The following is a 12,451-nucleotide window of genomic DNA, read 5'->3' on the forward strand; positions in this document are numbered from 1 at the left end:
TAAATATTATGCAACTTTTTCCAGATTTGATTGACAGAAATTACTCATTCAAACAATTTTCTTTGTTTTACAATTAAACATTCAAACATAGGTCACCACTGCTTTTTAATTATCACAATTTATCTTGAAGTCGATTCCTTAGTCCTATGAGGGGAAGTCAGAATTTGCAGAAAGGGAGCAGGGGAAACAACTGTTCAGATAAGGCAGGTAATTTTGGCTGACACTGAGTGTTGTCATCACATAAGTATTTTCTGATTTTATTGCCAAATGAATTGCTATCTGTATTGCTCAAAGTAACTCAAGTGATGCAATAAATATCATGTATATCAAATTAGAAAGGTAACATCTACTCATTGGTTTACTACTGTGCTACAAGGTTGCTTTAAAAGTAGTATCCTATTGGTTTTCTAACTAATACTTGCCTAATGTGTTTTGACTCTTGTTACTTTGTCCATGGAACAGTCTGTATATTCCGTTAGGTGGTGGCTAAAAATTCTGGATCCTACAATGTTTTTAATCAAGGATTTTGATATTAGTATAGGCAGTAACAACTAACTATTAAGGAATTAGTACAGAGGAACCAGATGGCTAAGATCTTTGTAGTATTCCTGGTTAAAAGTCACCAATGGTAAATGAAGAAAAAAAAAATCCTTGTGAAGAATGTCATTCTAGAGCAAAACAAAAACCTGTAAATATGTATCTTCCAAGTCGGTGGTGATACCTTAGTGAAAACTATCAAATTTAGAAGAAGGTAAAGTTTAGTCCTAATACCTCTGCAGCTAATGAGCAATTTCATTTAGATTTTCCCAATGTTACATGTCCACATGCTGAATCTGAAACTTGTTTCTGATGTATCAATGGCATTAAGCTTCCAACACTCATATGTTGAAAGATGGTATAACAAGTTTTAATGAGCTTCAAATAAAAAGGTTTGTACAAGGCTTTTTAAAGTGAAATAGTTTGCAGTGCCTGAAATTTGAAGTTAAGTCTTGTTCCATTTCACATTAAAAAAATCTTCAGCATTTCTGTTTTTAGAAGACTTAGAATGGTCCTTGTTACAATTTACTTGCAAAGTATTAATTCTTTCACACCTGAAAAAAGCAACAAAATATTAGATTGTTTTGCTACAGGAGGTTTCCTTTTGCCCTGTGTTGTCATATAGATTTGTCATATATTGTTAAAATTAAGCCTCTTCCTTCAATTTTTACAAGATTGTTTTGGCTTTTAAGATAGCTCTGTCTAAAGTTATTGGTATGCAGAACATTTTCATCTGTTGTTACTAAGGTTTCCTTTTAGATGGGTTGAGAAGCTGTGTCCCTTTTCACCTCAAAAAAATCAAAACAGGGGGAGGAGTGTATGCATTTCTCTGGAAATAATACGTTCTTTGAACACAGATATATTTACCTCTATTATTATTATTGGCATTTTTTCCTCTTTAAGTCTCTGTCACTTTTCTAATGGAGGTGGTAGTGGGGAGTATGTGTTTGTTGGCTTCTAATTGGTAATTGAGTGTTGCTATCTATCAGAAAATTATCTTGGAGTTGCAAGTAGGTTATGAAAAGTGCTGAACAACTTTCTCTTTACATTATTATCTGTATTATAACAATATAGAGTGTGAAGTGGAATCTTTCTGTCTTTCTCCCTGGAACAACAGACTGAAGACTTAGAAATAAATTCATACTACATTACTACAATTAGGACTTGGTAACTTCAGTTTTTTCACAGGCCATTAAAATAGAAAGCTTTTAAAAATATACAACTGCTGGGTGAGTGTACTGGATGAGCAGTATATATATACTATATATAGTATATTTGTTCATAATCTAATTCGATATGCATTTATTTTCCTCTATACGAAAAGAATGTAAATTTAGTCTTCAGTGTTTTACTTGTGTTCTGCATTTAAAAAATAATATATGTTTTTCCTAGATTAATGGTCCTCCCCTTTCATCCATTAAAGGTACCCTATATTTGAGAATCCCTATTCTCTGACAATACATGAATCTCCAGTTACCTGTTGTGAATATTTTGCCGATTGTCCTGTGGACCTCATACCTGCACTCTATTCGGTGGGCGCTCGACAGAAACGTCAAGGTTACAGTAAGAAGGTACAACATCTAGTATTTACACTTGCATTTGAAAGTACTGAAAACCAGCAGCTCTGAACAATGTAAGAGTGGCCGTACTAAGACCAAATCTCCATCTGATTCATTTTTCTGTCTTTGGTAGTGGCTAATAGCAGATGTGTAGGGAGGATATAGCATACGTCAAGCCTATAGTCATGCTTTCCTCATGTGCTCCCATTGATTGCTGTATCACTGGAAGTTAAGGAACTTCCTGGAGCAGGGGTGGTGTTTATAGACCTTGTTAATCTTTCTCCCCCCCTCCCCGTGATGGGTATGTCTAATTACTTTTTGAAGCCATGTGAAATACGGGAATCTGCAGTAATTTCAGTGGCTTAACTTTGTACTGTATGATACTTCCTTCCTCAGTGTTATTTGTTGATCTTCTAGGAATGGCCTATCAGTGGAGGCAACTGGGGTTTGATCACTCAGAGCTATCCAGAGATAATTATTACAGGGTAAGTGACACCATAGTGTAGTAGTAACTCTCTTAGCTGATTAAGTGGAAGTGAGAATATTTTGTTCCTCTAAAAAAAAACAAACCACGAATGTTCTAATAGTGGTTTGAATGGTTTAAGAAATCATGTTCATCAGAGAAGTCATTTGTATATTCTTGAGGTGTTAACAAAGTAAAGCAAAACATGGAAGAGAAGGTAGGAACAAAATGATAGCAGGTGATTTACAGGGATTATTATTATGACATGGGATTGTGATTATGTCTGCTTGCTATCAATATATCCTGGGTGAAACTTACCTTTTACTCTTTAACTTTAGGAAAGTAGTCAAGTTGTGTTTTGAAACATAGGAAGTCCATTAAATAATTGAGTTCAGTTCTTCAAAGTGCAGGTTTTTATTTTGAACGGGACAACCAAATACTTAAGTGTGTTCATTTTGATCTCTTTTGAGACTGATCCTTCTAATACTACTCTAAGGAGCATAAATAAAATTTGATTTATAACCGTGCAGTGCATCACTGAAAGTGAGAACGTTGCTGAAGTTTTTTTAGAACAGCCCATTAACCCTGTTGAGGATTACTGTAACTTTATGCTACACACTGCAGAGACTTTGAGAGACAGTCCTGAAAATATCCAGTTATGTGATTCTCAGTTTCAAAGATAAACAAATTAACTCATTTACACTGAAATACAGTATATTTAGGCATGTCCTTTGCAAGTGTTACTCTGAATAAAGGGCATCTTTTAAGAAACACTGCACGGTAAGGTATACCAAATAGGAAATGCAGGTAACTGAAATAAATACTTAAAATGGTAAATTAGTATTAGTACAGTGGAATTTCAGGGAGACAGCCTCCAAACATTTTTTTAATCCCTTCTGTACAAAGTAATTGAGGCACATGTTTGTAAAATATTGGGTTTTCAATAAATTGTGAAAATCAAGAATCACTAAGAATACTAATAAAAATAGAATGTTAACCATATATTTTTCTAATCAGTAGCAAAGAGGTCTAACACTCTAACTAACCGTTTTACCATCTTATTAATTTTTTAATATTTCATAGGCATGCTGATGGGTCAATCAAGTTTTGGGATGCCTCAGCAAGTAAGTGTTCTTTCCTGTGCAGTAGGAGTCTTCTAAATTTACTGATTTTTTTTCTAATGGAATGTAATTGCAGACTAGTCATTCTCATTATTTCCTGCCTCATGTAGAGTCAGTAACTTCATAGGAAACTTTGAATTACTATTAAACAAAATTAACATTATTTCTTAGTTAGATGTTTCATGATTTTACCACCTCAGTGAAAATGCACTGGTATTTCAAGGGCCAGCTAAAACGGAAGAGTACTAAAATTTCTCCTTCTAAAGCACATTGAGTATAGAGATGCATGACAGGCAAATGCATTCCTTTTTAGTAAACTTGAATTTCAGTAAGCTATTTCTGTCCTTTTAGACAGAGGCACATGTTTATAAGACATCAGCTCCCCATAAATTACAGTATCTAAACATGAAAATTGGAACCAGTAATAGCTTCTGCTAATGAAATGATCTAGGCATTTATGAAGAAAGGCAAGAGAACAGTAAAAGAAAGACTTTTTTCCTTTGGCAGAGCACTGAACAGGCCTGAAGAGTCTGATATAACTTTACATTTCTCTTCAGTTAAAGGGTCAATTGCATCTGGTGTTCTACACAGTGAGAAATGCAGTAAGAATTCAAATTAGAATGCGCTACACAGTTAGATGTTTTAATTAATCTAGTTCTGACTAACGTTAGTCTTGGTGCTTAAAAGCTGTCTGAAGCAATCTTGGAATCGTTGCCAGTTGTCTTTCAAAACTAGTGGAAGGCTGGTGAGATTCCAAAATGCAAGGGCGTGTGTGGGTGTGGGAGGGAACAGATGTAATATATATGTTTAAAACCTGGGAGGAGGATTATTTGGAGTGTGTTAGATCTTTAATTTCAGTTTTGGGTGGGGGTGGAACCTGGGGTGGGGGGAACAAACCCGATTGATTCTGTGTACTTAAAAATTCTATTCAGCGTAGATCTGTCAAAAGGAGATCCTGTTAAAGACATTTAGTTTTTCTAAAACAGATAAACCAACCTGTTAAGGGAGAAACTGCAAGTGTATCTTGATTTTAAAACTTTTAAAATGTCTCTAATAGCATAGTCTTACAGATGAACTAGGAAAGTGTGATTCAGGTAAACCCACTGAAATATGGAAGAGGAGATAGGATGCTCTAAATGAAATTTTCCTGATGATACAATTAGTATTTGCAGCAGTGCTTTGGGTCACTGAATGTGACTTGAGAATGTGCTCGTGGAGTTTGAAAGCAACAAGAAGACAATTGAAAGAAAACGTAAGAAAGACTCAGAGTTACAATTGAGAATGATATTGCTAATTCTTGACTAGCATCCAAGATGCTTTATTTGAATGTAGGATCAATGATTTATGCTCAAACTTGTCTTCTGGGGGGGGAAAAAGGGAGGTCTAAAGGATTGCAGTGTCAGCGCTGCACAAAAATCCCCAAATCAATGGGATAAATAAGTGGGATTATCTGTAAAACCAACGTGGAGTGATTCTTTCATAATTTTAAACTGTGGCAAGGCCTTAGGAGAACAGTTCTAGGAAAGACACTATCAAGAAAAATGTGGACTGATCAGAGGGAAGTGCTTTTGAAAGATCAGACAGGACAAAATAAAAACTGGAGGAACTGGGGCTGTTAAGTCTGACAACACAGGTGAGAGGCCATGGATTTGAAATACTGTAAGGAGAAAAGAAAGGAGCTTCACTTTCTCAGCAATAGACAGACTTAAGTTTTGGGTATGGCATATGTAACTAGATATTATTGTTCTAAAGAGATCTCAAAGTATAGTTAGGCCTTGGAGCTGTGGGGGTTTAGTTTGTAACTGAAGCTTAATATAGATCTCTCAGGAAAAGTGTTGTTTAGTTGGTTGGGTTTTTATACTAACCAATCCTGCATTGGACAAGTGGTGCACTGCACAGGCAGAGTCAGCACAGATACTCAGTTCCTCTACTCTGCCCTTTTTTGTTGAGTATTGTGGCTTTATCTATGAAGAGAAGTTTCGAAATACAAAAAAAAAAAAATAAAAGGAAAAATATCTGTTTAGATAAAAACTAATTTTTATATCTCTTGGTTTGTTCCTAGTAACACTGCAAGTACTCTATAAGCTAAAAACAGCCAAAGTATTTGAAAAATCACGGAATAAAGATGACAAGCAAAACACAGATATAGTAGATGAAGATCCATACGCTATTCAGATCATCTCATGGTGTCCAGAAAGTAGAATGCTGTGCATAGCTGGAGTTTCTGCACATGTCATTATTTACAGGTTCAGCAAGCAGGAAGTGACAACAGAAGTTATTCCGGTAATTAGTATAACAGTTTTTAACTTTGTAGGATTTAGCTATAATAAGACTGTTGATGATTGATTGTTGAATGTTGTAAAAAAAATCTAAATCATTTTTACAAATCAGCCCCTAGTAAATTATTCTTCAGTACTAGGAATGCTTTAAAAAAAAGTACCGTATAGTCCTTTGTTTCAGTCCAGGAGTTAAGCTCTATGTAATATGAGATGAGAATAAAACAGTGGGAAACTTTCTTTACACTGTGCTACCATTAATACTAATATTGTTATAGATCCAGCAGAAGGAAATCTGAAGTCATGATGAACTTAGTTCTTTAAAATGTATGGTCTAGTTCAGTGCAACATCAAACATATGAACTAAGTCCTGTATGTACAGAGCTACAACAGTATAAAGTGTAGCTGTTTATATGACTTCAACTCTTCTTAGTTTCAGCATCCTGAACTACATAAAACAAGTAGTCTTCATAACTGAGAATTTATTATATGCACAGAATAATTAAATGGGTCTTGTATCTAGGATTTTAATTTCTTGACAACATTAAGTGGCAAGCTTTTAAATATTGGAAATGGGCTAGATTTTTGAGTTCTAGCAATCTTCAGATACTCAGTCTGTATTAGTTAACATGGCTTTGTGTTTCTGAAGGCTACATATGTGTATTTAGGTTGCACTTTTTGTTAAACTGCTGTTATCTTTCAAAAGATGTAAAAGTCCTCGATGTCACTTTTATCACTGGTATCTTCAGCTGACTTGATTTATTTCATATCTAGTTTTTTCAAAGGCAGAGTTTACCGATAATTTTTTTACTTTAATTTACAGATGTTGGAAGTGCGCCTGCTATATGAAATAAATGATGTTGAATCTCCAGATGGTGAGCAGGTGCCACCTTTACCAACTCCAGGCACAGGTTCCAATCCTCAATCTATTGTTCCCCAGTCTCATCCATCTACTAGTAGCAGTTCATCTGATGGACTTCGTGATAATGTCCCGTGTTTAAAGTAAGTATTTTCTGTTATAATTCTGTTGATTGTGAAACTTTACAAGAATATGTAATGAGAATATATGTACTTTAATATTATTACAGAGATGTCATTGTTGGTGAAATTTTTTTATTCCTTAGAGCAACATTTTCCAAATACCTGAAAGTTGAGTTCTGCTTTAAGAAATTAATATTGCAAACTCAGTCATAAGCCATTTTTTTAAAAAAATCAGAAAATTCTTGCCTTACGATTGCTGTCTGCTTTAGGAAACTTTGGCATAGATGTTAGCGTAGTTACAGATGCTCATGATATAGAGGGAACACTTTACATAGCAGCAATATATTGAGCACATATGTGCTTTGAAATCTTATTGTCCATTGATATGAACAGGCAACTTAATGTTTTGTGGCTCTCCTTAACTTTAGGCCAAGGATGTCTGAATAGTTTTTACCTGTTAGTTTTCCAGAGCTTTAGTGTGTGTAGTGTAGGTCTTTGACCAGTGTTCAGGTTTTTTAAATTGGGAGATTTTTCCTTAAGGTTCTTTGTGTGTGAACTTTTACTCATTTGAGAAATCAAAGTTAAAAGATGACATTTGTTTTCGCTCTTCTACAAGAGCACATTGAGGCTTCTGGACCAACTCCTTTTCCTTGAAGAATGTACACGGAACTTCATTTTCAAATGCAAAATTGAGATGTACTTCTTGTTTTCTGAAGTTTTAAGGTCCCAACTTGTACCTTAATTCTTTGAGTGCACCCATCCAGAAAATAACAAATTCTGATGGGTTTTTTTTCTCAGGGTGGGAGTTTTAGTATTTTATTGGTTGTACTGAGTTGTAGAAGTGTCTTATTAAAGAAAACTGGAAGGAGTGGAAAAATTGGAAATTTATGAATTGTTGTTAAATACCAGTAAACAAAAATATGCATTAATGAGAATGAATGGGTAAAATAAGCTCCTTCGGTTCCTGAATTCTTATGTTCTATGTAATTTTTTTTCACCTTAAAAGAGGAGAAAGACCTAATTCTTTCTGCAGGATGTTAGTTTGTTCATCAGCACACAGACAAAATCTTTGAAGGAGATTCCACTCCCCCATTCCCAGGTTCATTCCCTACAATTGGTCTACAATTATTATAATTTACCTTGCTTTTCTTCCCCTCACCTCCCCCCACCCAGTATTATCAGCCTTTTGTTTGTATTTGTTTTAATATATTGTGCTTCCATTTCCTTCTTCCAGTATACTACTTCCATGTACCCCTCTGACCCCCTTCCATTCTCTTAAGTCAGAGTTCTTTTAGGAACTCTGAAAAGAATGGGTAACACCTTCCTTGTAGACACTGAACACCTTTATTCAAGTCAATCCAGCATGCTAATGCTATTATGCCTAGCTCTGAAGAGGGGAGAAATGAAGTATTGGTGGTGATTATTAATTTTCAATTAAGTAATTAATCAGAAGGGCCCTTAAAGAAATGAATGACCAGTTTCAATGTGTGTTTTTTTGCAGTTGCTTCTATGTTTGTGTTGATTTTTTTGCAGCTTTCCAATTTTGTAAAGTCCAGTGTGATGTAGTATTCAATTAATTCTAAGCCCATAAGGAAAAAAAATGGATGGCTCTGGAGAGTTGCTTTGTTTATTTTGCAGAGTTAAAAATTCTCCTCTCAAGCAATCTCCAGGCTACCAAATTGAGCTAGTTATCCAGCTAGTGTGGGTGAGTGGAGAACCTCCTCAACAGATAACCAGCTTAGCAGTCAACTCAGCATATGGCCTGTAAGTATATTCTATACAGTTCATTATTCTGTTCAAGTGTTTTAAAACTATGTATTAATAATTAAGTATCCATGTGTGTTCACATGAGCTACACAACAACACAAGAGAGGCAATAAGTCCTCTGTGCTTATAAGATAATTTCTTTTGGGTCCTGATGATGCTAACATCAGAAACAAATCAGCATCACTCTTCCTCACCTGGCACTGTACAGCCAGGAGTAAGTGTCATTCAAGGCTCTTTCAGACAGGTTGGCATGTATAATGACAGTGATCTGTTCTACTGTCACGTGTTTTTACAAGAGAAAAATAAAACAATACTGCATTCTAAACCAGTAATTTATAAATATGCATAATTTGGGTTAATTCATAAAAATTATGGAAGCTTTAAAATGCTGAACAGCAACAAATAGTGGTATAAAACTTTACCAAAGTTTGATTAGCACTATCTTTCCTTCCACTTCCCTTTTTCCAGAGTAGTTTTTGGAAACTGTAACGGTATTGCCATGGTTGATTACCTCCAGAAGACAGTGCTTTTGAATCTAGGCACTATTGAACTGTATGGCTCCAATGATCCTTATCGCAGAGAGCCACGGTCTCCCCGAAAAACTCGGCAACCGTCTGGAGGTTAGTGACCCAAAACTTCTTTTAACGAATTGTGCCTTCCTTCTGAGCTTATCTGGACAATACAAGCACACTTTTCTCCACTGTGCTTTCCATCCTTTCTTCTTGATCTGTCCCTAATGTCACTATTATGGGTTTGTTACTTCATGTTTCCTTTAAAACCATTGCTTAGTGGAATCTACTGATGTTTGATGTCATTACTTAATTTTCAGTGTAATGTATGTTTTAAGGAAAAGCAGATGAGAAGGCTTATTTGTTTGAAAAGGTATCAGTATAAATGTACAATGGATTTATGCACTTTACAAGACTCTAACTTAACACAGCATGAAGAAGTAGGAGTGTCCTGATGTTTCTGATAAACCTAGTATCTGTATCACATGCTTGGATAAACAAACCCATTAATGTTTGCACATTGCCAGTGTTTCTGCAGAGAACTTTTGGCTTCCTACTTTAAACTTTGACTAGAAATGTCCCTGATAACAGCATACAGAACATAATATGCTTTAGCTTATGTTATGCTTGAGAGGAAGCCTTTGATTTAAATGAAAGAAATAAAGTTCCAAAAGCAAACTGATAGAGTACACTTCTTTTTTTTTTCTTCCAAAAAAGGACTTGGACTTAAAATATACTGAAGGAGGGTGTTCCTTTGCAGCTGAGGAGGAAAGTGACTTTTTGGTCAAAATGGCAAGCTTTTTTTTATTGCCAAAAGGCAAATTTAGTATTTTTAAATTATTTTCTCCTCCTTGTTATGTAGTAGTTACTTTTAATTTGGAACATGGCTGAAGACAGAATGATTAACAATGTCACTGCTGCCCTAAGCAATTATTTTTCAAAAGGAATTAAATTGTTCAAACAACTTCTTCATGCTCTAGTGTTGATGACTTTATATTAAGAGACCCAGAAAAAAGTCCAGGTAAGTTCTTTAGATAATATTTTATTCAAATTGAAATGGATACTCTTAAGATGTATTTTTTTAAATCATTGGTTTCAGAAAAGCTGACTACTGCTACCTAGATCTATTTCAACTGAGGAAACAGGTCTAAAAATCATTAATGTAGAGCAGAACATACACAGCTGGTATCCTTTCGAATAAAATAATTTCTTCTAATAAATAAAAACCTTGTTTAAAAAATTAATTTTTGAGAGAAATTACTGGTTGACTGTTAACTCCTCTTGGGAGTAAAGAGCTTAAATTCTGCTTCATGTGTTTAGATTATAAACTGTGTTTTGGAGTGTTAAGCACTGCTTTGTTTTCTTGACTTTTTTTAATGTATTGGGTCTGCACAACTGAGTTACAACTGTGTCTCTAAGACACTCATGAATGAAGTCCTTTCTGCTCATTAATATAACTGTTACAGGAAATCATATATTTCTTCATCTTACATTTTAATAGTAGTGACCTGCATGGCAAAAAAGCATTTTATGAACCTAGTATACAAGTTATTCTGCTGGCTTTTCTGTCTCAAATGTACTGTTAGTGTCTCCGTCTTTCCTTTTCTCATTGCTTCATAAAGGTATGCTGACTGTGGCTTCTTGCATGTGCGGCCTTTCTAACTTATATTCAGAGTCTGTGAAAAAGCTTCGCACCTCTTATATAAGTAAGTCATCTCATGGCATGAAAATACTTTTGAACATCTGAATTAATTTTTTTGACTTGTTCACTCACCATAAATATTTTTGTTAGTCCAGTTTAATTGTTTTAGTTTTAGAAACTGATTTTAATCCCTTATACATCTATCGTATTTCTTGTTCATGGCTTCTTGAAAATAAACTTTGAGGGGAAAAAAGCAACCATAATAGTTTCTGTATTTTGTGTTATTAAAAAAATAGGATCTCCTTTTGATTTTGATATTTATCTCGGAAGTTAATGATGTCTACAGACCCGAGATCTTACTCACCAAACTTAGTGTGGTTTTGAGATCTACAGACCAGGGATCTTACTTGCCAAACTTAGTGTAGTTTGTTTTGAGATCTGAGGCTAAAAGCTTCCCTTGCTTGAGCCCTTTTCTGGCAGAAAAAGCTTCACTACTCTAGTATTAGATTATTATTATTATTATCTGTATTAATAATGATAATATTTAACATTGTAAAAGACAGTGATTTGTCTATTACAAATGAAAAGTTGCTTCTACAAAGGTGCTGTTCATAGGGATTAAGGCTGGAGGTGTTTGTGTACTGCACAGCCCTGTGGGTTTTCCATGCAGTCTTGGAAAATATAGGTGCCTCTGTGAGTCAGGTAGCCCATCAGAACCATGGTGTACCTGAGGGCTTCTCTCACTTAAGCCATCATTCACATTTGGAGAATGTAAAGCTGATTTTTAAAAGTGTAACGTTGTTCCTTTCCCTAGGATGCCAATTTTCTCCAGCCCTTGGGCAGAGGTAGGTAATCTCACCCCATTTTTTAATGAAGGAGAGGAGAGTAAATCAAAGCTAAGGGGAGAATGACCTGAAATTTAAAAAGTACTTGAGATTGTGGTCCAGTTCTGTAGTAGTACTATTTTTTTTTTCCCAACAAAGAAAAAAGAAATATATTTTAGGGAGGGTAGGCTCAATGGCCAAATACTGCTTTCTGTATAGTCTTCCATCCTCTGCTGCAAAGTGAGGAAGGGAGCTAGACATGAAAGAAATACCTCCACCTTACGATGATACAGAACTGAAAACTAGGATCTGCCACTGATTTGTTATTGTGAAGGGAAACAAAAAAGTTCCCCAAACTGGTTTCTGAACCCAACAATTGTAAAGCTCAATGTACCTCGACTATTTAATTTAGGAACAGGTTATAGCAGGTTTTGTAGGAAAGAGTTAATTTCTTAACTGTGTAGTTAATTCTCTTTCCCTCTACCAACCTGCCAATATCTTGGCTAGGTGGAGCCACAGTCTTTAAAAACTGAAAATAATTTCTCTGGAGTTATCATTTAATATTTCTAATTCTTTGTTGTGATGTATGTTTTGCCCAGACTTCATTAGCTTAAATAATAAAGCATTACTGCTGTGTAACTTTCCACAAGTAAGACTGTTAGATTAAAGAATGATCCTTTGCTGTATTTATAGTATTGGAGCTGTAAGAGTCAGAACACTTGTGGATCTTGCATTCTCCCTTTCTTGAACATTAGTATTTGCATTTAGTGTT

General features: G+C 35.0%; 1 protein-coding gene across 9 annotated transcripts in view; it reads left to right on the forward strand.

Moving 5' to 3' along the window:
* STXBP5 (syntaxin binding protein 5) overlaps positions 1-12,451 on the forward strand; it is a 109,534-nt gene that overhangs the window by 67,615 nt on the left and 29,468 nt on the right. For all 9 annotated transcript variants that reach the window (XM_055713096.1, XM_055713097.1, XM_055713100.1 and 6 more), the window contains 7 exons: positions 1,961-2,108; positions 2,514-2,581; positions 3,643-3,683; positions 5,743-5,963; positions 6,780-6,958; positions 8,576-8,701; positions 9,173-9,324. In XM_055713096.1, the coding sequence (XP_055569071.1) occupies positions 1,961-2,108; positions 2,514-2,581; positions 3,643-3,683; positions 5,743-5,963; positions 6,780-6,958; positions 8,576-8,701; positions 9,173-9,324 (935 nt within the window). The remainder of the gene's footprint in view (positions 1-1,960; positions 2,109-2,513; positions 2,582-3,642; positions 3,684-5,742; positions 5,964-6,779; positions 6,959-8,575; positions 8,702-9,172; positions 9,325-12,451) is intronic.

Source organism: Falco cherrug, chromosome 6 (genome assembly GCF_023634085.1).
Source record: "Falco cherrug isolate bFalChe1 chromosome 6, bFalChe1.pri, whole genome shotgun sequence".
Lineage (NCBI taxonomy): Eukaryota > Metazoa > Chordata > Aves > Falconiformes > Falconidae > Falco > Falco cherrug.